Source organism: Anarrhichthys ocellatus, unplaced genomic scaffold, assembly GCF_004355925.1.
Source record: "Anarrhichthys ocellatus isolate YVR2014 unplaced genomic scaffold, GSC_Weel_1.0 scaffold15, whole genome shotgun sequence".
Classification (NCBI taxonomy): domain Eukaryota; kingdom Metazoa; phylum Chordata; class Actinopteri; order Perciformes; family Anarhichadidae; genus Anarrhichthys; species Anarrhichthys ocellatus.
This window is the reverse complement of record NW_022280045.1, coordinates 6948133-6973956: the sequence shown is the minus strand read 5'-3', so window position 1 is coordinate 6973956 and position 25824 is coordinate 6948133. Positions and strand designations below refer to the sequence as shown.

The 25824-nt window shown below is 42.4% G+C and overlaps 1 protein-coding gene across 5 annotated transcripts in view; it reads left to right on the top strand.

The window, feature by feature from the left end:
* Window positions 1-25574, top strand: part of pik3r2 (phosphoinositide-3-kinase, regulatory subunit 2 (beta)) — a 28800-nt gene extending 3226 nt beyond the window's left edge. The window contains exons 1-16 of one of the 5 annotated variants that reach the window (XM_031854649.1): window positions 2098-2274; window positions 3864-4757; window positions 13681-13773; window positions 15738-15812; window positions 16900-17052; window positions 18175-18385; window positions 18597-18682; window positions 18906-19008; window positions 19239-19337; window positions 19512-19692; window positions 19872-19991; window positions 20581-20723; window positions 20841-21017; window positions 21136-21207; window positions 21353-21523; window positions 22669-22876. In XM_031854649.1, the coding sequence (XP_031710509.1) occupies window positions 4439-4757; window positions 13681-13773; window positions 15738-15812; window positions 16900-17052; window positions 18175-18385; window positions 18597-18682; window positions 18906-19008; window positions 19239-19337; window positions 19512-19692; window positions 19872-19991; window positions 20581-20723; window positions 20841-21017; window positions 21136-21207; window positions 21353-21523; window positions 22669-22876 (2211 nt within the window). In that variant the 5' untranslated portion in view covers window positions 2098-2274; window positions 3864-4438. Of the gene's footprint in view, window positions 1-2097; window positions 2275-2297; window positions 3770-3863; window positions 4758-13680; window positions 13774-15737; window positions 15813-16899; window positions 17053-18174; window positions 18386-18596; window positions 18683-18905; window positions 19009-19238; window positions 19338-19511; window positions 19693-19871; window positions 19992-20580; window positions 20724-20840; window positions 21018-21135; window positions 21208-21352; window positions 21524-22668 lie in introns of those variants that run through there. The other 4 variants (XM_031854652.1, XM_031854650.1, XM_031854648.1 and 1 more) reach the window with 4 other exon arrangements.
* Window positions 25575-25824: the final 250 nt, after the last annotated feature.

Sequence of the window (25824 nt, the reverse complement as noted above, 5' to 3'; positions counted from 1 at the left end):
ATAAAATAATATTTTTCTGATTAATTCTTTTCAGATTTTTTTTTAATCAAAGTAATAAAGTAGCTCAATCTGATCTGGATCAGCCAAAACGAGTCCTGGCTGGTTGTTTTAGCCACCTCTAGAAAATGTACTGTACCATGATCTATCAATATTACAAAATCATACAATGTGAAACAAGATGTATGCATATCACCAACTCATGACACATACATAATGTAAATAGTGTAGGGCTGCAGCAAACTTTCACTTTCAAAATCAAGTCATCTGCCAGTTATTGTCTAAGTTAATCGTTCAGCTTATACATCATAAAGAGAAAAATGTCAAATTCATGTTTTTTTTTGTTTTTTTTTATATTTAGTGTACCAACAGTCCAAAAACCCACGGATATTTATTTTACAATTAGATAAAACAAAGAAAAGCAGGAAAAACTCACGTTAAATAAGCTGGAGCCATTAAAATGTTTGTCATTGTTGCTCGAAAAATATGTAACAATTAATCAATGATAAAAAAGAACAATGCTCCTTATTTTTCTGGGAATCAACAAATCAGTTTATCAGCTAATTGTTTCAACTCTTAATTCGTCTTTTTATGTACAAATTGATAACTAACTACCTCATAATTTTCACATAAATATTAAAAGACCAACAGTAAAAAAAACTAAATCTATTGAAATACAGCAAGTGCAGTTTAACACGGAATAAAATGAACAAATGATTAAACAAATCAACATACATGTCGGTCTTCAAGCATCGTCAGTAGCTCCTGTCTCACTCGACTGTGTTAGTGATGCTCTGAATAGCTTATTTTTGCCATTTTGCATTATGCATACTGGTGTATAACGAGCAGGTCAGAGCTCCACTGGCTCACTAAACACACCGAGTCTCGTCTGATGTCTGCAGACAGCAGAGGAAAACCTAGATGTCATTTTTAATTCAATCTGGCTTTTGCTTTTCCCCCCGCAGTTAAACTAAATGTCTGTAAAATGAATGACGGTGGAAATATTACTATGTATATTATAAAATACAGCGCCATGTTATAATGCACGTGTACTATTTACCACATTAGTATACCAGCAGTTTGTTGTAGTTTCTCACAGTGTTTCTCTTTAATAAATCCCAGAATGCATTTTTCTTTCATATTTTTGGGGATATGACCATCACATTTATCCTCCTGCCAACTCCAGAAAAACAAAAATCATCTCCTTTCATCTCATTGCACCACTTCAATATGACTCATGGAATTCCCTCCAATCACACGCAGCCTTCAGGTTTTTCCATGCTATGTTTTTCATCACTATCCTTTGATTTAAATCATCATTTCATGAACGGTGATGAGCAATCATCAAGGCAGCAAAGATGAAGAAAGTGTGTGTGGGAAGAAAGGTGTAGTTGTTTGGGTCAGACGTTTGATCACTGCCCAGATACATTTTCTAATATTAGAACATTTCCTTGATTTGCCCGGCTTCTCTGGTGACTCGGGAGCACATGGCCAGAGCAGCAGCCAATCAGAGCGCGGGATTAGCTTTCCCTCTCTCTAGCAACAGTGAGTTACTTGCCGCCTATTCATTAATTATTTTCCTGTGGTCTCCCTCAGCCGTTTCGACTCTGCTGATAACAAAGTGCTCCGTCTCTCGCACTCACTCTGGGTTTTTTTTCACTACTTTCTGTCGCTCTCTGCTCTGACTGAATAAAAGTCTTTTTAGAAAAGGATGGATCCAGTGACACTGAGCTTGCCAGCTGCTGCTGCTGCTGCCCTGAACTGTGAGCTACTACGACACTATCAGACCAGGACTGTAACAGAGAGGACACTCCTCTCACCTCGTACGACTTTTTTCTGCTCTGGAACTAAATAATAAAGAAGGACTACGGAATGAGAGCGCTCCCTGCACACTGCTGTTTCTTTCACTTCCTCTTCGCCTTGTTTTTACCTCTTTTCTGCAGCAGTGCTCTTGACAGTAAACAAATAATACATGGCAACTGGAAAAAAACGACTGGAGTTTTTTCGCTGGCTGAGGATGGCGGGGGGGCGGGGAGTTGGAGGCAGGACTGTGTGTGTGTTCGGGGGCTGGGGGGGTGGGGTTCGGAGAGCAGGTGGAGAGAGGAGGGAGGAGGGAGTTTCGGGGTGGGGGGGTTATGGTGGTGTGAGGATTGCGGGCTGTGGTTGGGTATGCCAGTGCCACGTGTCTAGCCTGGCACCTCTCGCTTCTCGGCTCGGAGGATGTTGGACCGAGAATCTGGCCGAGCCTGTCCGGCTCCTCTCTCAACCAAAAGTGGGGTGAGTGTTGCACTCTGCTGCTTCCTGTTGTCACGATAACTCCCTAAACCTTTCTTTAAAAGACAATATTGTTACTCACAAAGGTTTGCAGTGTCTGTGCGTTCGCTTTACGAATGTCATGGTGAGGGAGGGGGGGGAGGATAATCTAGACTAAAGTCCGAAAGCAGACACTTTGGCATTCAAAGACGCAAATCGGAGGTTTAGGTTTATTTTTTTTATGCTCTAATTTTATTTTATTGAAGCATCCGCAATGCATCACTCAAAACGTTGTCCGTTCAGAAACAGTAAATGAAATGATTGCACAACATCGGGCCTCGCAAACCAGGCCCATGGTTATTTGGATTTGGATGTTTTGGGAAATTGCCCCAAATAGCTCCTTACTCCTGGCGTAGGAGAGCAGAACTTCCATCCACCGTCCTGTGTGTCCCTCTCCCTCTCCTCACTGACGTCCTCTCATCCCGTCCAGTGAGGTTAATGCCACCATTGTCGCTGGTTTGGTCCACAGATTCACTTAATCTGGTGGAAACTCTCTCTCCTCCTCGCTCCCTATCTCATCTCTCCGTATAGTTTACATTTTAACTTTGAGGCTTTTTTATTTTTTTGTCCCACTCAAATCTCACCAATCTCAAAGCGATACATACATTTTTCCATATAATAATAATAATAATAATAATTGCGCACTTGTGCGTGGCATTTTATTGGGCCTTGCAATCATCTTTATCAGAGAATATTCGCCATAGGTCCATGCATGACCTCTTTGCTGTATATAGATAATAAGATACGATGTAGTGGGATGTTATGCATGCAAACATTTGCTTTTAAGTTGTATTTTCTGAAGTTGTGCCAGTCTTTGGTTGTTCAGATGACTGTCCATTCAGTATTTTCATCTTGAATGGACTTGGTACAGTATGATTTAGCTATTTTGACAGAATGAAGCCAAAAATATTTCTGAGGCAACACAGAGCTGCCTTTTTTTTTTCTCTCTCTTCTCTATTACGGAGAGGGAACTGTTGCGAAGGGTTCTGCATGTTTCAGAAAATTTTGGTCACCCTACAGCCGTGATGCAGGTCCTAGTTTCCTTTTTGCGTGCTCATTCTGCGAAAAACGTTTTCCTCGCCATTTTGCATGGGTTTCTTTGGACGCTTGCAAATCGCACATGTTGTTGCGTAAGTTGAAGGGACGTTCATTTCACAGTGAAACTTCTTGTTCCTGTGGAAGCTGATGTGTCAGTTCAGGCTGTGTTGTGTAGAGTGTAGAGTGGAGGGATTGGAGGCTCCTGTCCAGGGACCCAGTCTGCTGTTGGTCATGACGCAGCAGCATCATCCGATCTCTCCGTCCTAACCGAAGACTGCACGAGTGCACGGAGCTGCCGCAGTTCGCCATTTTCATGCATCGCTTTAAGCTTCGCTTCACTCAGATATGTGCCGCTTTACTTGTGGATAGTTATCGAATAGAAACGACATGTATCGGTGATTCATTTGTATTTTCCACGATTGTAGGTTTTGTTCTTTTTTAGACTCATTTATTTATTTTTCCTCTTTTCACTTTTCTTCGTTTTATATTTTTTTTTTTTTTTTTGTATCATGCAGGTCGGTCACAATGCCTGTCCAGAGCATGTGGGAGCCTGAGAGAACCGAAGAGGATTAAAGACCTTCCCACTCTGCCACTCGTCCTCCAATCAGACGGCTTCATTTGACCGTAGAGAGCCGACAACACCGGGGCCCTCGACTGGCAACATCTTTGAACCAGGCTGCTCCAATAGCACCCGGCCAGCAGGTTTTCGCTGCTTGAAAGAGCATGTTGCCAACGCTCTCCCTCTGCTCCATCATCTGGCTCAACCGGGGGATCAAGTTGAGGAAAGTGCATAAGACCACCAACACCGGTCAGGTCTGAAACCGCTGCCTCTGCAGACATAGCAGCAGCAGAACGCTACCGTATCGACTTTTAAAAATGCTTCTGAGCTTCGGGTGACGCCCCCTTCCTCCCCTCATTCCCCCCGACCCCCTGAGCCACCGTACCAGCATCAGAGTTCAGTGACTCAACAGCCTTTTTGGTTTCCTGAGGAGGATTTCTGTACAGCCGAACCCTGTTGTTGCAGTGGGACTCGGGCTGCACCATCTAATCCTCTATTCAGTAGCCATTTTGATTTGTCTTCCCTAACAAAATGGCGACGGAAGGTTTTCAGTACCTTGCCCTCTACGCATTTATCAAGGACCAGGAAGAGGACCTGGATCTGCAGGCTGGAGACCTTCTGACAGTCAGCAAGGCCTCCCTGCTATCCATGGAGAACTACCAGGAGGGCTGCGTGGAGCAGCCCGAGCGCCTCGGTTGGCTCCTCGGGTACAACGAGCGCACTAAGCAGAGAGGCGACTTCCCGGGGACGTACGTCAAGTACGTGGGCCCCGTGAAGATGGCGCTCCCATCGAGTCAACCCAGGTCCCAGCGACCCCTCCCTATTGCTCCAAGACAAGAGTCGTCTCAAGGTAAGAGCATTTTTGTACAAAATACTCAACGCAGAGTAGCTGCACGGCAACTGCAATTTTTGTTTTGTATCGTAGAGAATAATGATGCACTCGTAGCACAGATACCGTTTCACATTTTAAGGGGACCTGGAAATATAGTGTTGCAATATCACAAATGAAGTTGGAGTTTAATTTGTTCGAGAGACCAGCACACAAGTTAGTTTATTTCTCAGTATGTAAATTAACAACAGTTCCTTTTGTAATTACAGTGCGGCGTCTGTAGATTTCATGGCGAAGCTGGCACTTAACCAAGTTATATTCTTCTAGAGCTTTTTTTTAAAGAAAGCTTATTCTGCATGCAGGTTGTTTATATTTCTTTTCAAATTGTAATTGAAAACTCGTTCGTACACCAACATGTTCACTTGTATTGTGTTACTAAGCCTTCGGTTCTTGATCTTTGTTTATTCTTGGGAGGAGCTGTGATTTAAATTTATCGACTTTTTCTTGTTTTGCAATTAAAACATCAGTTGTTTTTTATTGGCAAAGTTTTAAGCACTGGACCAGACCATCGACACAGACTTATAAAAAGAAGCTGTTGGTTGGCGTGTTGCTGGTCAACCACCCCGGGAGTTTTGATTGGGCTGTCACATTTGACAGTGACCTCCCGCTGACCTTTTAATCTATACTTAAACCACGTCATAAGCCTCGCCTCTTTGGAAGCACAGCTAACCAAACTCTCTGCTGGCAATAAAGGCCTAATCCATCTACTTACTGGACTCTCCTGTACAGGTCTGGCATTGATTGTGTCCGTCTGTGTGGCCCCCTTTACACTCAACATTAACGTGTGTCTTTGGCATCCAAAATGCATCGAGGCTTATCTGCACAAAAATGCTTTGGCTCTCCTTCACTGTGACTTGTTATTGACCTTCCACTCAACCACGGGTAACGGATCACACTGGCAGGAGGGGCTTCAAGTACCGTTTTTCAAAGAAACGTTTTAATCGGCGTGTTTTGTATTTTGTGCAAATTAAGAGTTATTTAAAGGTGCATATTACAAGACATGGAGCATTTCTGTTGCCTCTCAACGCGGCTTGCAGTAAAACGGTGTAAACAAATGCAGAGTGGCCGGCAATGCGAATAGTATTTACCTGAGGGGGAACTTGAGGGTCGGCGCTACACTGCTGCGACGACGCGTTCTGTCAGGACGGCATTATCGGCTGTAACTGCTGTGTGAGAGCAGAGCAGCGGCCGGGAGGTAACCAGGCATGGCTGGCCCGGCCATGTCAACAAAGCAAGGAGAAGCTCGGTTAACAACACACACACACACACACACACACACAGAGGGAGAGCGACATTGTTCTCTGCTCAGGTAGACATTACTCCACTATATCTTTACATAGACAGGAGTTGTTTGCTGAATGTCATATTTTCCTTTTAATATTTCAGGGAATAATCCCATTTTTTACTCGGGGTTAAGTGCTGTGTTCTTTCACTCCTGTGACTTTATTCATAATGCTGAGAGCCTGGCTTTCAGCCGCGACGCCGTCCAACTCAAACATGCACTTGGCTTAGATTTGTCGACCTTAGCGAGCTCAGCTTCAAGTGCAAACTTTGATTCGTTACCAAAGTTCTTCCACACTCCTGAGATTTCCATCATTTTCTCCTCATTAGCACTCCCTTGCTTTTGGCTTCAGCTGGTTAATTTATTGCTTCCTTGTATGGGATGCCAGAGGAAAAGGTGCAAAGGGCCAAAAGATTAATAAAAGTTTTTATATCATTCCGCATATAAAACCATACATTCTTCCTCTGTCCAAAGCTGTATTCTCTGTAATTCCCCTGTGTTTATGACAGATGGGCTGAGTACCACTCTGAGCATGTAGGCTGTGAACTCTGAATTACCTCTGGTTGAGCCAATTGGCTATTCATCACGTACAACAGTACACTGTGCCTCATTCAAATTCATTAGTTTGAATTTGTTTCTTTGTATTTTATTTTCTGAAAAGTCAGGGGGAAAAAAACAGGAAATATCATAGCTTCAGTACAAAACTGTCTTCAGTTTTCTTATCACATGAGAGTTCTCCGTGCCAATAATACGGTAAAAACTGAGAGTGAAGCGGGTGTGTTATTCAGGCTTAACTTTCCCCAGCAGCAGCAGGTGAGGAGGACAACAGGGTCCTCGCGGTTTGATCGACGGTGAAACAAACCAGTCGGGCAGCAGGCGTTTGTGTCTGTGATCTGGAGAGACGGGGGCGGAAGAACCGAGTGAAACCCTGAGAGGGGGGTTCAGAGGGGGGTTGGGTGGCAGGGCAGTGGCTGAAGGAAGGATACCTTGGCTTAGCACCAAAAGTGCATTGTGAATTAGAAATGGTGGAGCCCAAATTGAACAAAATATCATCATCGTTTTCCTGAAGGAACCAAGGCCCTGGACGATTTGTGAATAGAGCTTTTGTTAGTGTGGCCCATTTACGATACGCAGGGATTGTAACAATTGGTACTGAGAGGCAGCGCCACAGCCTGGCGGTTGGGAAAGTGGACCAAGTTACAGGTTTAGTTAAAACGTCCGTCCTGTAACATGTAGCTATAATAAAGAGGAAATAAGGAAGTCTTTATATGCTCTGCAGTAACCTGGTTACTATAACCCACATTTACATACAGCTGGAAAGTTATCAGCTTTCTACCCAGACTTTGATGATACTTTGTATGTGATTTCAGCCTTTTATCAGACGAGTACACTGCGAGGAGAGAGTTTGTCTCACTGTTTCAGAGTGGGACATTTACTTATTCAGACTTATTTATTTCAGTTTTAGTCAGACATTTGTATGTAATTATTTTGACATTGATATTAATTTTCTTCACTGCACACGGACACAGCAATACTCTCTCAGCCTCAAGTCTTTTACATGCAAATGCATTCATGTAAAGCTCTTTAGAAGCCCAGGTAAGTGCACACATTGCCAAAAGATTGGGTTTCTTTGGCAGAAATCCTACTGTTAACTGTTTTTTTCCTTAATCCTTTGCCCAGATTAAGGAAACCAGGTTTCTCATTTGCATTCAAGAAATCGGGTTACTGCAGAACGGCGTCAACGACCCGTCTACTTCAGTGCATGTCAATGCACCGATGTTACTCTGTAGCCGGCAAAATGCAAAGCGTGGATTTCTCAATGGCTCAGCTTTTCTTCTTTTTAAAATGACATAGTCAGAGGATTGTGGGTTAGCTGATGACGTCGTATTAGTGTGAATATTTGGACTACCTGTCGTACTGATGCAGCACTCGGCTACTCACGAGTGTTTTGTGTAGTTTGTTTATGTGCGTAAATAATGACATCACTCTGTATTAAAGCAGTTTATTCTTTCGGCCACAAAACCGGCTTTAAATAGAACAGTAGGTTTGTATTTAGTGCGTTGTGGAGCACACATGTTGTCAGCACAACTTGGAGTGATAGATTTAAGCATCTTGAGACGGATTGTGAGTAAAAAGTCTGCTTTGACAAAAGCGTTTCTCAACTTGCAGCAGAAATAATTCTACGAACTCGGAGAGATTTTTTCCTTTCCCTGGCCTCACTTTAACTGCCTGCTGAAGTGAACCATGGCTTGGCATGTTTGCAAACTCCTCCCTTCATTCTCTCTCCCTCGCTCTCCCCCTCTCTTCTCTCTGGTACTCCCTCCTTTTTGCAGCCTCCCTCCCTGATTCACATACATGTCTGATACTGTCTCTGGACAGCTATAAACCATGTTAGCGGAGCCAGTTCTCAGAAAGGGGAGGCCTCTCTCTCTCCGCTCCCTTTTCCTTACCAGGAAAACACTTTCAAAGAACTAATGGAGGAGGGGGGTGGCATAGGCGCTGAGACAGTAGAGCAAATGAATGGGAGAGATATGGAGAGGCTGAGAAGGGAGGGAGACGAGGGCTCCAGTGTGAGCCAAGGCCACCCTATCCAACTGCAAATATAGGAACCAGCTGTATTTGGTTTCTCTCCTAACTGTTCTATTATTCTCCTGGAGTTTAGTCAATTTAGTACGTTACGCATTTTATTTTCTGAAGCATTTCTTCGGTGCCAGAGCAGTAAAAGAGAACTCCTTTAGGTGTGAAGTTGTCTTACTGAAAGATTAATGGCTTTAGGAAAAAGCTATGAGCGAAACGTACATTTTGTACAGTTTCTTAATTAAAATACCATGAAAGCGTTCAGACTTGAGTGTGATATTTTCGATGTGCTGATATAGGCTATGATGATATTAACGCAGGATAGACTATGAACCAAGTTCTACTTCAGAAGCATGGTCTTTTCTTCTGAGGGCCAAATCTCCGGCCTTGTATGCACGTGTGTGCTTCAATGAGGTGACAACTTTTCACATATATATTTAGGTTTAGACCGACTGTCTCTGAAGACAAAAGTGTTTATAGCTTCTGGAAATAGCTGCACTCGAAGGTGACGGAGAGGGGTCAGCATCTCCTCAAGGGCATTGTTGGTGTTGCACTTGTGAAATGTTGGATTGATGGTTTTGGAAAGCTACAGAACTTGGTGTGCACAGCCGCCCTGACTCTGACATTGCAAAGGTGTTCAACGATCTGACGAGCACTTTGTTTGAAGTGGCCACATTACTTTCAGACTGAGACTCGTGTAACACTCCATCGGACACAATGCTGTGTCGTCATACAGTTAGAGATGACAATTCACCGGTTTATGCAGTCAGAAGATATACTAGAGGTTTACAAATATGCCAACCAATGCGACACAGTGGGTTGGCCTCGCATCTAACATTAACACAACCACCACATTCATTGTGTATGGAAGAGGGACAGCAACACCAACTGGTTTGCACACTGGACTTTGCTGGACACAAACTGCATTGAGTAGATGCCAGCTCCTGGCTTACGGTCAGTCAGAAGGCATGCAAAAGGAAATGCACATGTCAAACACTCGATACACAGACAAGAAGTGATCTCACACATGGGCACCTGGTAGCCAACCGATGGAGTGCAAGAAAATGTAGGTTCCTGTCAACCCCACAATGTCAGTGTTTTAGTGACGTTCTCGCTAACATTTTCTCTATAAACATGAGCCTGGTGTTACTTGGGAGCATTTTTGTGTAAATTGATATATTAGAGTCATACGTTGACATTTTAATACTAAAGTTGTTAACCCCCCCCCCCCTCCGTTTTCCCACTACAAATAATGTTTAGTCACATTGTATGAAACGTGTTTATAGCATCTCTCTGCATTAATGTGTCTCCCCGGTGAAACCAGCATTGTGTAGACGTCACCTGCGTCTCGACACTCACTCGTACACGTGTAGCTCTGAAGCACGTTGAGATGGCGGAGTGGACGGTGTGAGCGCTCTCAATGCGTTGCTTATCCACATAGCTGGGACGCAGTGAGCACATGTAGCAGTGAAACCTGACCAGCAGCACAGACGCTGTCGCACACCATCCGTGAGCCAGACGCCAACTGGCCTTGTCACCACTGTACATAAGAAACACGTGTTCGGAGTAACCGACATGGTTTGAAAAAAAAAAAAAAAAAAAATGTTTTGGAAAATTTGATCCTCATTTGTTGATGAAGGAGTTTACTTCAGTTTACCCTCACATTGGTGCATTTAGAGGACAGTGAAATTATGGGAAGTTAGTTACATCTGGTGAAATAATGCAGATAAAAAATGGAAGAATGACATTATTAAGTTAATCTTTAAACCTCAACATGTTTGTTAGCAGCAAATTGTTTTTAGTAAACTGAACTCACCAAAGCTTGTGTTTCTTCAGCCTTTAGAACCAGTGATTACCCTTCATCGGGATCACTTTGGTTGTAGTACAATACAAATATGATTCATTTTTCTGTGGTAGCTGTGGCTGTCTGGGTGTGATTTGTATCTTCCAAAGCCTAAAATGTGTGAAGTCTTTTGTTAAATATAAAAAGAGTGAATCCAACGTTTCTACCACACAACAAATGATGATTTGCTGTCGTCGTAGTTGAATTACATAATCTAAACTCATCGTAAAAACAAAACAAAAAAATCGAAAGTGTCGGGAGTGTTTGTACGTAAAGTGAGAAAATTGAAGAGGTGTAATTTCAAGCAGTTAAACCCTGTGAATGAATTCCTGCCGTATCTCTGCGTTTGGAGGAGCTCCAGTTTGTGACACAGACCCCAGAGAGGGAGAATGCAGCAGAGCCAGCTACGTATTACATAAGCACTCTGATGTCGAAGATACAGAGCAAATATTTACTTCACATAGCTTTGCTGCGTCCAGTCTACTTTTGCCTGTCTGCTGCTCGCCTCGCATTGAGCGAGCTGTGCAAACACACGACAGGATCGGCAGCATTCATCCGACCGCTCCAGCTTCACCTGCAGACAGCACACTTCACACATGACTTTGTAAGGTTTCTATTTCTCTGACACGGATGATGTTGAATGACTGGGTTTGACTTCATCAAATCATTTCTGTAGAAATTCTGCAAACACAGTCGTGAGATCGAGCCTGTAAAAATCTCTTACAATGAATGCATGAACTAGACTTAAAAGGTTCAAATGCACTAAAAACTACACTCTGTCATGCTTTTCCTCTCTCTTTCTCCCTCTCCCTCTCCCTCTCTCTTATCCGTTTCTCCCATTGGCGTAGGCTCAGGGCTTGTCAAGTCATAAGCCTGCCTGCCAGTGTGCAGTCTGCCAAGGAAGTGGTTCTAATTGACTAACAAGTTGCTGTTACCTCTCTCTCTACTTTTCACTCTTTTTTTTTTTTTTTTTTTTCCAAACCTTTCCAAAACCTTGAGACGACTGCAGGGCTTCAGCTGCTTTTGGCAGGAAAAACAAAAAAGAAAGACTCCTTCGCACGAAAGTCAAAGTTATTTTTTTAATTTTACGAGCAAAGAGACTTATACAGTAAAATTAAGTGTTTGTTTGCATGTAGGAGTGAGAAAGTTCCTTCCTCTTGGGGAAAATATGGCAATCAATGTTTTCTTACTCTCCTCCCAAACTGTTAGGGAATTCATTTTGTGGTTTTATGGCCTATATTTGTACTTATTTCCCTTTTTTATTTGGTTTTCACGTTTTATTGCCTGCGTCCTGCCTTAACCCGTAAGAGCCCCGCGACTTGTGCTCTCGTGTACTGAATCATTTATACATTCACCAAAACGACAACAACACAATATCATAAGTCGACGCACCGATCACTAACGTGCTCGCTCACATTCGTGGCAGATTTGTATTTTTTGCACGTCTATCCTGGTGTTTCTGCACAGTTGCCGGTAAAAGATTAGGCTCCACTAATATCAGTAGTAGTATTCAACTTGTGTGATCCAAATAGTTACAATAACTTTGCGCTATTTGAAAAATATAGATGTATTAATTTCCAAAATTCACACCATGTTTTTATCTAACAAATATTCTGCTTTAGTCCATATTTGTTGGCGTTCAGCTTTAAAAAAAAAAAAGATAGTTTCCTCTCCCGATTACTCATGCATTGTTTGAATGCACAGCGGGGAGGAAAGAAGAAGAAGCTTTTGAGTGCATCCTGTTTGTTTTAACCAGGAGCACAAACGGTCCCTAAGTAGACAAATCATTTTGTAATGCATTACACTATGAATGTATAAACTGTACTGCACACCAAAGAGAGACACCATGTGATGAGAGCAGAGGGGGAAGGGCCCTGCCAACCAAAAATGGCCAACAGGGATAAAGAAGAGGCAGAGGTCTGTCTGTGTGCTCGCTAGAGAGCTGGAGACCCGGCCAGGCAAAGTTTCCATGTTCAACCGGCAGAAACGGAGACCGAGAGAGAGAGAGAGAGAGCGATAAAAACTTCTGTAAAAGACACCAAGAGGGAGAAAAAGAAAGATGAGGAGCAAGAGGGAGAAAGTCCAGCAAGAGCAAGAATGCAAGAGAGAGAGAGAGAGAGACATCCAGAGAAACTGAGAGAGAGAGAGAGAGAGACATCCAGAGAGAGAGAGAGAGAGAGAGAGAGAGAGAGAGAGAGAGAGAGAGAGAGAGAGAGAGGAATGTGCTGACGCTGTGTTTCTTGTCTGAACTCCCCAAATTAATAATCAGCAGCGGTTTAGCCGTGCCAGGAACAGGAGCCTAATGCCAAGCCCCGGCCAGGCCGGGCCCTCCCTGCACCCAGCGTTGCCGCCACCCCCTCCTCACCCTTCACCCATAACCCCCACCCAGCCCACTGCACATAGCCCTGCTTTGGGGCCGAATAGGAGGCGCTGCCTGTTTGGGCCGGGCCGGGCCTGGCACACTGCCACGGGGCTTTTGCTTGTTCAGGAGTTTTGATTAAATCCTTTATTGTGCTCCACTCACGCAAAGAGCTAAGGCGAAACACCGAGCAGGACGGAGGGGAGGAGAGAAAGCGAGAGGAGAGAGAAGAAAAGGGAAAAAAAGAGAGGGAGGGAAATGGGATCTCTCTCCTTTTTTTCCCCCCTCTTGCTTTCTCCTTTTCTCTTTCTCTCGGACTGAAAAGATGTTTGATTTGGTCTCTGGGGAGTTGTGAAGTAGATAAAGTTTTCGCTCGCCATCAGCAGTCTGTTTTTCTTCTCTGTTTTTTTTTTATTTTCACTCCTCCGTATAAAGGCTCTTTTCATTCTTTTGTTCATTAAGCTTTCTAAATTGTTCAGCTTTTCTTATCTTAAATCTAATCAGCTAGACTTCCAGACTTCAAGATGCATCACAAGCTTCAAGTGTTTTAGTTTTTATGTCTTTAAATACGATCACAACAAATGCAACACCGGAGACGAACTGCCACTAACAGGTGTGCTTCTTGCAACATGGATATTAAAATCCACCTCCTCACATTTGATCGTGTTTCTCACAGATTTTATACACGCTCGCAACATTACACATGCTCTATATCTCCAACTGCTCCTAGTTAACCGCGCCCCTGTGTGTGCTGCAGCACCCCCCGTGGTCTCTCGGAGGCTTTGTGCCAGAAGTGTAACAGTGATTTGTGTTGTTGTTTCAGCTGTTTCTGTGCTGGACCTGAGCGAGCAGTTCACACCGCCAGAGACGGCTCCCCCGACCCTCGCCAGCCTGATCCAAGCCATAGAGAAGAGAGGTACATCCATGTACAATCGGCCAACGTATTGGTCTGTCGCCTGTCTCGTCTCCCCCGTCTCTCCGTCTCCCTCTCGCCATGTGCCTCCTGCTCTCACGCCAGCATTAGACACGTAGACATGTGGATCCAGTCAGGCAGTCACACGGATTAGAAGTGCACACTCGGTCGGTTAGGGACTTTATGCGGATTTCCTACATGGAAGTTTAATGTGGTTTGAGTCCGAACAAGTTCTCACTGAGAGTCCTGTACAGTGAGTTTGATACGCAGTACTGTTATTAACAAATGGCGCTCAGTGGGACTCCGTTCACAGCTTTTTTTTTTTTCTTTTTTTTTACCGTCTTCCTTTTTTTATTTTCTCTCTCTTATGTTCGTCTCTCTTGCACACGAATAGATTTGTGTGGCTGCAAATAATAATTATTTTCATTACCGATTAATCTGCAGATTATATTCTCGTTTAATCATTTAATGTTCAAAATGTCAAAGAATTGTCAGAGCAGACTAAAACGTCTTAACATTCTTGTCTGACCTACGGTTTAAAACCAGTAAATCATCACAATTGAAAAGTGGGAATTTGGGTGTTTTAGCTCGAATAAATTAATTGACAAAATAGTTGCTAGATATTTTTCTGTGGATTGACCAATGAAGTCATTGACTAATCGTTTCTGTTCTTTCAATGTACGGAACACTCAACCTGTGTCCCACTTCCATGTAATTCATCTTTATACTAAACTGGTTTTGCAGTTGCTAAAATCAACATTCTAAACATTTTCTACAGAAGCTGCTAATTTTACTTCACAAAGAGAAAGCAAAAGTTATTTCTAAAGTTATAATATTGTTCACTAGATTTCCAAGATATTTCTGTTGTCTCACCATCAATTGCATTTATTAATATAGTTTGTCCTTGTGAGTAGCTTCTGCAAATGTGCATTGCATTGTGGGACAAAACGATACTTCAGCAAACTAAAAAACAATTGTTTTTAGCCTCCATTCTCTCTTTTTCCAAGTATATCTGATTTAACATCAGTTTTCCAGTGTGGACACACCTCATACTCTAAAGCTGAGGACAGTTAGTTTGTGTGGAAGTGATGCTTTAATCGAGTCACTCATGATTTCAATATTGATTTCAACTTGAAGGATGACGGCATGTAAATAATATGGTGTAGCACTGATATTGAGTTACCTGCCAGTGTTGGATGCACATCCACTGTGACTGCATGGTGTGGTTCTCACAGCTACCTGAGAGACTGGCTCGTCTCAAGGACCTGCTGTCTAGAACCGGTGTTCCTAAATGGCTTTTAAGTCTGGGACCCAAAAGAGAAATGAAGTCAGGAAGAGTTTGAATGTTTTCTTCAGGGATATTTAGTGTGAAATATTTATCTCTGTAATGAAAGATTGGAATGTTAGTCTGCCAGTTTCTACATTATTTAATTACAAAGATAGTTTAGTTTAATTTCTTGATCCAGTGTCTCGGTTTAAAATGTCTTTGCTGTCTGTCACTAAATCAATCGCACATTTTCCATCAAGAATAGAACAAACTAACTTAAATTACTGCTTTGTCCAAACAACATTTGAAGGACCAACTCTCCCCCAATTGATTGATCCCCTTCTCTCTGCTGACGGGTGTGACACTGGAATGAAAACAACACACAGCTGAAATTTTGTCCTGAGTATTTCCAAAACAAATATCTGGCCATGTGCTTTGTCACGTACAAGTTGTTGCTTATAAACTGACGTCGTCTAGCCAGTGAAACGTCTGCTCTGTGTGTCTCATAGCACGGTTTGTCTTTTCCATGACAGTCGATCTTTTAGTCCAAGTCAGGCAGCCATGGAGTCGTCCCCTATGTTGGAGTTAGCTGCATGTGCGTTTCACTGTGTGATTATTTGTTCGATTGAGTAGCATTGCTATTTTTCTGTCAGCTCAATTGTACGAACCTTTATTAAACTTCTCTTTTTGTCTTCCTCAGGTCTGGACTGCAAGATATTGTACAGGACAGATGCTTCCTCCGGTTCAGACAGCCCAGTGTACAGCATGAGCTCTGGTGAGTTAGTCTGAGTCTAAGATTTATTCCTTTTTAAGCTTCATTTCATAGTGTGTGTAATACACTTTATTTGTGTTCACATTGCAGTAGAGTTGGACCAAAATATTGGCTCATAGTAGCTTTTGGCAGATATATCGTATTGGTGTCGATGCCAGATAAAATTGTAGTTCAGACTAACTAGGTTTGAGATCTCTGAGAAACATTGACACCGTTTGTCCACCACAGAGCACCAATGAGTTGATTGTTTCTTGGTAAAAAAAAAAAAAAAAAATATCTAAGGGTCTGTATGAAGACCTCTGCTTATCCTGTATTGTATGTTTTTATGTTAAAGTGGTTACTATCTGTAATCGTATCGTTTAAAGTCTCAAATATCTATTTCGGTTTTCATCCTCAATAATTCTGTATCATTTAAAGGCACAGTGTGTTGCATTTTGGGGTATCTACTGCCAGAATACAATATTGATTTGTATGTTTTATTTAGTATATAATCACCTGAAAATAGGAATTGTTGTTGTTACTTTAGAATTAGCAGTTTATTTCTACATACGGAGTGGCACCTCTTTACGGAGCCGGCCGCCATGTTTCTACAGTAACCCTTAACCGACAAACCAAACACCGGCTCTAGATGGGGCCATTGGCGTTTTCGTTTATTCACGTTTTTTGTGTTTTTGCATCGTCCACCATAGTTCTCCAACTCTCTTGTGTGTTTCAGTTGGTTGCAATCTGCAACCTCACCACCAGATGCCGTCAGATCCTTCACATTAGACCTTTGAGCTATGCATCGCATACTGAAGTGAATTTCAAAATGTTGAACTGATATTTACTGTATGGGATTTGTACCGAGCATGCATGCTGTTTTTCAGCAATGCTCATCATATTTCATAAGGCTACACATACATTAAATGTTTGAAAGTAGCCCTCTACTGTTGGTTCAGTACGTCTCACCTGCTTCATACGGTTTACATTTTGAGAGAATTCAAGCCACAACAGAACAGAGCGTTCAGATTCAGGTTTCTTTGTGTTTAATTACGTTTAGTGGAACTTTTTCTTGTCCCTAAATGTCTTTGTTTGTGTCTCTGGGCTCCAGAGAGTGAGACGTGTCAGAATGATGTGGGCTACCTGTCCGAGTGTGTGCTGAGCTACCTGAGAGACCTGCCGTCACCCGTCATCCCCGCCTGTTTCTACGCTCACCTTCAATCTGCTGTAAAACTGCAGCAGCAGGTCCTACAGCAGTCAGCCGGTAGGTCCCATCTCGTGAGGAAATGCTTCCAGTCGATACTTGTATTGACTTAACGCCCATTTTTCAATTAGGAACGGGTGCCGTCTTCCATGTATCTCTGTATGGGCACGGCTTGTTATCGGACGATTAGCACTTGAGAGCTGGAGATGTTCTAAAAACAGTCAAATAGTCGGCTGCCAAAAAGTATTGAACTGATGATGATCTGTGTTCCAAACCCAGAAGACCAACCGCAAGCAAACATGGAGTTGGGTGTTAGAACAAAGACGCACCAGTGAGAAACTTTAAACTTTCTGCTACTTTGGCTCAATAGTTAAACTTATTATCCATCTCAAGGGAGATTCTCTGCAAGTTGATGTTTATACATTTTTACAATGAACTCAGACCAGTGGCGCCTGGAAAATGTGCATTTAGCAATCTAAAAACCCATGGCATGCTCTGGAAAACGGTCTACAGCTATGCGACGCACACAATTTGCAGTTAATGAGCTTAAACAAGCAAAGCCACCAGCAACTAAAGTTATGTTGTTCTAAATCTCTATGTGGTTTTGACTGCTATAGATCTAGTATTGTGAAAATAACGTTTTTAAATTGATCTGCGCTTGAAACGGGTGAAATAATCTCATTCTGTTTGTATTTTTGAGAACATATTTTTAACTACTTAGTATTTGTCTTGCCAAAAAGCTGTGTTAGTAGTTAGAACGGCACATTTCATCGCCTCACTAACTGTCGTTTTAGTAAAAAGAATTGCACAAGGCTCAAACCGACCATTATATGCGGCTGATTGAGGTCAGTTGCTTGTCAGCATTGAGAGAATGGAATAAAGTGTTGGGAGAGGATGAGCTCACTGAGACATGCTAGACATTCTTCAGCTGATTCTCTGCACACAATGGACTATTTACAGAAACATGCATTGACCCTATTGACATTTTAGGACTTGATGAAGATACAAGTAGGGGTCAGAATGTCTCATAGCAGGCTAAACAGTATGTATAAATACCTAATTTAGCATCATTATCTTAGTTAAATATCCTGACTCTCCTGAGATTCCCCCCATGTGGTAAAACCGCATTAAATTATTGCAGTAGTTTATCATCTTCGCGGTTATTTGAATACCTTTTTACAGATGGTGCAGTCGCTGGAAGCCATGACAGGGAGGTAAGCCTGGTCCTCGAGAGCTCCCCTTCCGTCCCTCTCCATCACCGTCTCACACTGCAGCACCTCCTCACACACCTGGCCAAGGTCACTCAGGCGCAGGCCAGTAATGGCCTGGACACACACACGCTGGGAAAGATCTTTGGACCACTGCTGATACAAACCGGCCCCTCCACCCCGTGGTAAGTTCTGGATGACGGATATTTCACACAAAAACAGATGCAATAGATTGTGTTGATCTGTCAGTTCTGTGAAGCACAAGGCTACTGAAGTAAATCTAGAGTTTCAATTTATCAAAGGTGTCAAATTGGGAGTTTCGGCCATGTGTTTCTAAACCTGGTATTGATTGATTGATTGATTGATTGATTGATTGATTGATTGATTGATTGATAGGTTGTCTGTGGATGAGGAGTTCCCTGCCCTTGTGGTGGAAAGGCTTCTGATAGAGAGAATGATGGAGCAGGACCTCGCTCCTCCGGGTATGTTATGTTTATGTTATACTACTGTAACAAGATGGTTGTTGATTAGGTTAGCTTTAATACAATACACAGTATTTCTGGCATACTTTCAAAAGTTCAAAACTTATTACATGTAGGTTAATTGTTAGCAGTTTCCAGGGAGTGAATGTGTTTCGTGATTGTTGTTTGGATCAATTCCATTAGTATAAAATAGTTTTAATGTTGTGTGTGTGTGTGTTACCAGTTCTTCCAGCAAAGCCAGTCAAGTCACAAATGGCACCATCAGCCATGACGGACACAAGCAGCCTGCTGAACGATGCTGAGTGGTACTGGGGAGAGATCTCAAGGTAAATTAGTTTATTAGTATTGGATAAAAAATGTCATAGCTACCAGACAGCATGTATAGTGGATACCAGTCTGCTATACATGCTTACATGCAACGCCTTCCAGAAATCAATGTTCCTTGTTTTACAGATTTTTTTTGATCGTGAGAATTCTGTTATTATTTTGCTGTTGAATTGCAGCTGATCACGGTTAGTGCTCATGAAGTAAATACTGCATGTCATGGTGTTTGCAGAGAGGAGGTGAACGAGAAGCTGCGAGACACTCCAGATGGCACCTTCCTGGTCCGAGATGCCTCCAGTAAACTGGAGGGCGAGTACACGCTCACCCTCAGGTAAAGCAACACCACTGTCTCCCACACCAGGTAGAACCACAGCGGAATCAACTGAAGAGAGTAAAGAAATGTGACCTTCGATGAAGGAAAAACCTTTGCTGAAAGTTAACATGTGCAGCCATGTGTCCTGTTGTTTTCTTCTGGTTCTCATGTGGCTCCTGTCTCCCCCTGCAGGAAAGGGGGGAACAACAAGCTTATAAAGATCTACCACCGAGACGGAAGGTATGGCTTCTCTGAGCCTCTTACCTTCCTGTCTGTAGTGGAGCTCATCAATCACTATCGCCACGAGTCCCTGGCCCAATACAACGCCAAACTGGACACCAAGCTTCTGTTCCCCGTCTCCAAATACCAACAGGTTGGTGACTTTTTTCTATCAAGCTCAATGACACGCAAACTCCCTCGGCAAGCCTCCTTTTGATGTAGAAATCCTTTATCTCATTGTTTTAATGAATAACAATAAGCAGGGCCTGCTTGAAATGTGTTTCGTTCATCAAAGTGGTGATTTTGCTCTCATCTGCTTGTTGCACGGCTCAGTTGGTGAAGGAGAACAGCATAGAAGAGGTGGGAGAGCAGCTGAAGGTCTATCATGAGCAGTACCAGGAGAAGAGCCGCGAGTACGACTCACTGTACGAGGAATACACACGCACCTCACAGGTACGAGAAATAATACACTTCATATCCTGTGTTTTTCATATAGTGAACAAACATATCTTACATATCTTGAAAACAGACACTTCATATCCAAAAGATAAGACGATAATTATTCTACAATGGAACAATGGTTAAATCCACGTGTAGCAAATGCAGCAGTAATAGAAAACATAAAGAAACATGCACATGTAACAGTTTTTATCAAAATGTATTCAAAAGAATATTAGATATAAACAGATTACATTATGAATATGTGCAGACCTCCAGTAGAACTAACAAAGACAAAGATAGAATCAGTGTGAAAGCATTTACAACATAAACATTCATAAAACAAATTTAAATACCTCAAGTATAAAGTAAGTGAAATGGTAAAATATAAGATATATCTGCAGTATATATTATGACCCTGATGAATACTCAAGTGGTGAATTTCAAGCATTTATATGTGTATATTCTTTACAAGATGTATCTGTTACTTTCTATATTACACCACAGTAGAGGTAGAAGATATCAGCAGGTGCTAACTAATTGAAAAACAATACATCATGAGATGGAGGGTCACAGTCTGTTTGTCTGGCCCGGTGTCCTGCAGGAGCTGCAGATGAAGCGCACAGCCATCGAGGCCTTCAATGAGACCATCAAGATCTTTGAGGAGCAGTGTGAGACTCAGGAGCGCTACAGCAGAGAGTCTTTGGAGCGATTCCAACGCGAGGGCAACGAAAAGGAGATTCAAAAGTAAATTGATATGTTTTTATGGACGGGGATTCTTGATAATCCTCATTTAATTCAACTGCAAAAGATGGCATGAATCCCATTTGAACATCACATTCATAGCACATTCTCTCAAATCAGGATCCAGAGCAACTCTGAGCGTCTGACGTCTCGTGTGAAGGAGATCCATGACAGCAAGCGTAAGCTGGAGCAGGACCTGAGACAGCAGGTCTCTGATAACCGAGAGATCGACAAAAAGATGAACAGCCTCAAGCCGGATCTCATGCAGCTCCGCAAAATCAGAGACCAGTACTTGATGTAAGAATGAATTTTAAGATTATATAAAATGTATATATACACGCACACTTGTTATCTTCATAACTTGAGAATGATGGTAAAGTGTCAGCACTAAATGTGCGGTGTTGTGGCTTTGCAGATGGCTGACTCAGAAGGGGACACGGCAGAAGAAGATCAATGAATGGCTGGGCATAAAGAATGATGCAGATGAGTAAGTGTTTGAGATGAAGTAACGGCTGTGATGACCGGGTGCTGCAGTATCTCCACCTGTAATTTATGGAGCGGCTGGAGCTCAGTGTTTTGGTCGTGCTATGACATGTGGTTGAGTATCTGCTGCTTTAATCCTGTGTTTCCAGCTCCTTCTCACTGGAGGACGATGAGGGTTCACCCCACCATGATGAGTGTACCTGGTATGTGGGCGACATCAAACGCACCCAGGCTGAGGAGATGCTGAGAGGCAAATGTGACGGGACCTTCCTCATCCGTGAGAGCCAATCACAGAAGGGCTCCTACGCCTGTTCTGTCGTGTAAGTTTTATTTTTTTCTATCATGATCTATTTCTTTATCCACTTGCAGCTTTGGTAGGTAACTTTGGAGAAACCATCAAGAGTAAGCTAGACTTTTGAAATTATCCAACCGGAAACCCCAACTTTTTCCTATGAAAGTAGCGAGCAGCATTAGCTCCAAAAAACACTAAATCTAGCAAGACAATTGCCAAGTCAGCAACACTGACAGCTCGTCACTTCAGGGATCCATCCAAAGCCGCTCCCCCAAAATTAACATTATGAAAGTAAACGTATCATAAAAGACGGAAACAACGAAGATAGCTCTTGTCAGTACAGGTAGGCCGTCCAATCAATTCTCACATTGAATTATTGGACGAGTTTATTACAGTCCTGCGACAGCCACAGATACCAGATGTTTCTAATTATTGTGTCAGAGATTTTGATTAATTAATAGTTATCAGGAAGTAAAGAGAATTTCCACAAATACAACGCAAATGTTTCTAAAATGCATTCCCCACCGTAGCTTTAAATAACTGACAAAATGTAGACTATCTTAGTTTGACAGCAGGATATTTTGTAACGACTGAAATACTATAATATAATATTATAATATTTAACATTCATTGTCACAATAACCAGTGATCTTCAAGCTAACATAGGCCACTGTACAGTATAACTAGTTATAACTAGTTAACAAAAAAGTTAAAATAAACGTTTGCAGGTTTAAGAAACAAAGAGCAAGGATTCTTTTTTTTTTCATTGGAAGAGTGCAAAGGAGCTTCAAGACACAATTCATTAAAAAAGTATTAATTAAACAAGTGTCAAACTTGCATGATAAAAAGTTCTCTCTCTAGTTACCACACAGTTACTGTCGTCAGTAGACCTTTTTTACTTGGTTTTGCAGGAAACGCACAGGTGAGAACAATGGCTCAGTTCAATCAGTAAACAAGCAAACCGACTCACCTAAATGTAATGCATTCGTTATGCCATCACTTACACCTGAGCGTTTCCTTCTACAGCAAGCCAAAGTGTCTGCTGTGAAAAAGTGTTGTGTGTATATATATATATATATATATATATATATATATAGACAACATATGACAGTAATGAAGTAATTTAAGGCCAGTCGGGGCGACGGTGTAAATGATCCCTGCTCTTCTTTCCAGTGTGGAGGGTGACGCCAAGCACTGTGTCATCTACAAGACTGCCACGGGCTACGGATTCGCTGAGCCCTACAATCTGTACTCGTCCCTCAAAGACCTGGTGCTCCACTACAAAAACGTCTCCTTGGTCCAACACAACGACCATCTGAATGTAAATCTAGCCTACCCAGTCCTGGCCCGCTCTCAGAACCAGAACCAGCACCCCAGATGAATCATCCACCAGCAGTGTCGGGACGCCAACCAGGGTGGGGGAACTCAATTTTCACTCGTCACATTGGGGAAAAAAACGATCCTCAAAACAAAGCTTGTTCTTGTTTAAGTGGCGAAGAGAAATAGACTCAACAGCAACTATTTAAAATTCATGTGTTCTTGGCTTGATGCTGGTGCTAATTTCCCACACCAACTCCAGTCCAGCAAAGAGCTCTCCTTGCTAACAGCATGGCTTCAAAATAAGCACACCACCACCACCAGTATGGGAGAACTGTACAGTTAGTCTGGCCGACGCAGTGAGTTTTAACTCGAGGAGAGTGTCGCATTAGCCAGCCGTGACTGTACAGTGTCAGTTATGAAACATCAAGTGTGAGAAATTCAAATGAAATTACCTTTAATTCAGAAAAAAAAAAAAAGACGGACTAAATGTGTTCACAGAAGTCAAAATAAGCACACAAAATGTTGTTTTCAAGATCGTGGAGAAGAGGAGAGAAACCAGATGGTGGGATGAATTTACAAGAGGCACTTTTGTTTGTTTTTTTGCCTTGAACACTAACTGCTAACTGTCCACAGACAAAGGCCCAATCTGTCATCCCCAGACTGCCTGCAAACTCTCCGTAGACAAAAGCCTGAGCTGTCACCCACTGAAAAGGACTGGCTCGGCTAAAGCAGGCTGCTCCCTTCACACCTAGAGGCGGCTGAAAACCCCGACGACCAGGGGTGTAGTCACTGGAGCCGAGGGAGGGGGGGGGTGTGTGTGTGTGTGTGTGGGGAGGGGAGTATTTTAATGGGTTTTAAAAAGATTGATGATTCAATTTAAAGCTTGCTGAAGTGCCATAGTAATAGCTTTGAATGACCACAAGCCTGTGTCACTGGAACAAGGGGGCACGTCGAGGTTGAAAGAAGGAAGGAGGAAATAAACGGCCGTCGAAATAGACAAAGATACAGCTTTAAAAATACAATACACACACAGAGGTATATTTTTTATGAAATAATCTTTATTTCCAACTGCTTTGGCTTGTTGCTCTCTCTCTCTCTCTTTGGGCCTCTTTTGTAATTGACGAGGTACGACGTACAGTAAAAACTGTATGACGAGAGAAATGCATGGTACATATTTGGTATATTGTGAATATAGACTTTTACTCACAATACACTAGATGGAGGGGTACATTATTAGATGCAGTTCCCCATGATTCAGGTGGAAAGACATTAAGCATCAAACGTCTCTTTGTTTCAAACATCTGCCTTCTTTTTTCATCCTCTTTGATACTGTAGCACCTGTAGCCATTGACTTAAGGCTTAACTGTTAGTGCTCCTCTCATGTGTCTTGTTTCTATATGCTAAAGACACTTGTGGAGCATCAGTCTGTGTGATTATTGTATCTTCGGTACTGTATTTGCCTTCACTCTTGTTAGATTTGACTGTTTTAGCGGTACTATGTCCTTGCAGATGTTTATTGTTCTTTTTAATGCAGATTTACTCGCGGTACATCCTTCCCCCCCCGCGCTTTACTGTTCATTTCATCACAAGTTTGACTCACAGAGCTGTAGAACATTTGTGTACAAAAACAAAGCAGTAATATAACTTATGTACAGTATATTTCAGACACACATGCGGTCGGTGTGTATGGCTTTACACCGTTTCATCGCTGTGTTTCTTTACGTTTTCACAACATTTGCGATGCTCTTAGGTTCTGTTTTAGGATGCACAGTATCCAGCTAATGTGAGCCAAATGAAGGATATCTTTTCATGTAGCAAGAAAGGAAAAAAGAAAAAAAAAAGAACCAGTCATCTTGCCATTTAGTTTGGCCTCCGTGGTCTGAGAGATTATCTAGTACAGTACGCATGGAGTCCTTCATTTGGGTGGCTGTTTTTCTTTCTTCACTTGGCACCAGTGGTTGGTAATTGTACTTTTTGTAGTGCAAATACAGTATGATGTGTGGTAGTACTATGCACAACAGAGTCGTATGTGGAGAAACAAGTTTTAGATTGACTGAGATGAGTTCCCTCCCTCTGCTCTGTGGCGGTGAGTTTCAGTTCCCCTCATGTTCATTCGGCGTGAGGTAAAGATTGTACCGTCGTTGTTCTTCGTCACTTTCACAGCATAGCTCGTTTAGAGGCAGTCGTCGTCGTCGTGTGGTTGATGGCGTCACATGAGGCCTCTGTTGACTTTGATTCACACGGTTGATTTCTTGAGAATGAATGAATACGAATAATCTCTCAAATTTCTTACATGTAGTAGACTCGGATTGCCAAAAAGGTATTTTTGTAGAAAGACATAGAAGAGGCAAACATTGTTGGCAATAGACGGTTTTAGAAAGAAACGGTGCACTGTTTTAAAGGTTGCACATTTTGTATTTGTGTTTTATTCTTTCTTTTTTAAGGAGGGATAGAAATTGTAGTGAGATATTCACCTACTCTTCTGGTCATGAAAGTAAATGATGCACGTTTCATCTGAAGACCTAAGCTTCCAACAAACACGATGCGTCTGGGCATAGCATCATTTCTGTTTTTGAAATGATGATTCACAAATTTCAGGTAGCAACATTTTTTCCAAACAGACCAACCACACTTTCAAATGAAACCTAACTAGGCCTGAAAAGTTTGAAACCGAGACGTCATTTTGATTTCAGTCAGGACGAATCAAGTGTACTGTACTTTGCACAGTTCTTGGAAAGTAGAAACTCCCAAGAAATAAAGTAGAGGTGACGGCGGTGCTTCTGATTAGAGGGCTACAAATAAAACGTGTGAGTGAGGAAGATGAGAAGTGCCTTTCGTCATTGTGATGAGCTCGTTGATGATGGTGCCACCACCACCTTACGCTGTGCCCCGTGGTTCACACATTTGCCATTTATCAAAGACTAAAGGGTAACTGGCAAATGAGCGTCGTTGTTTTGTGCGAGTGTGTGTGTGTGTGTGTGTGTGTGTGTGTGTGTGTGTGTGTGTGTG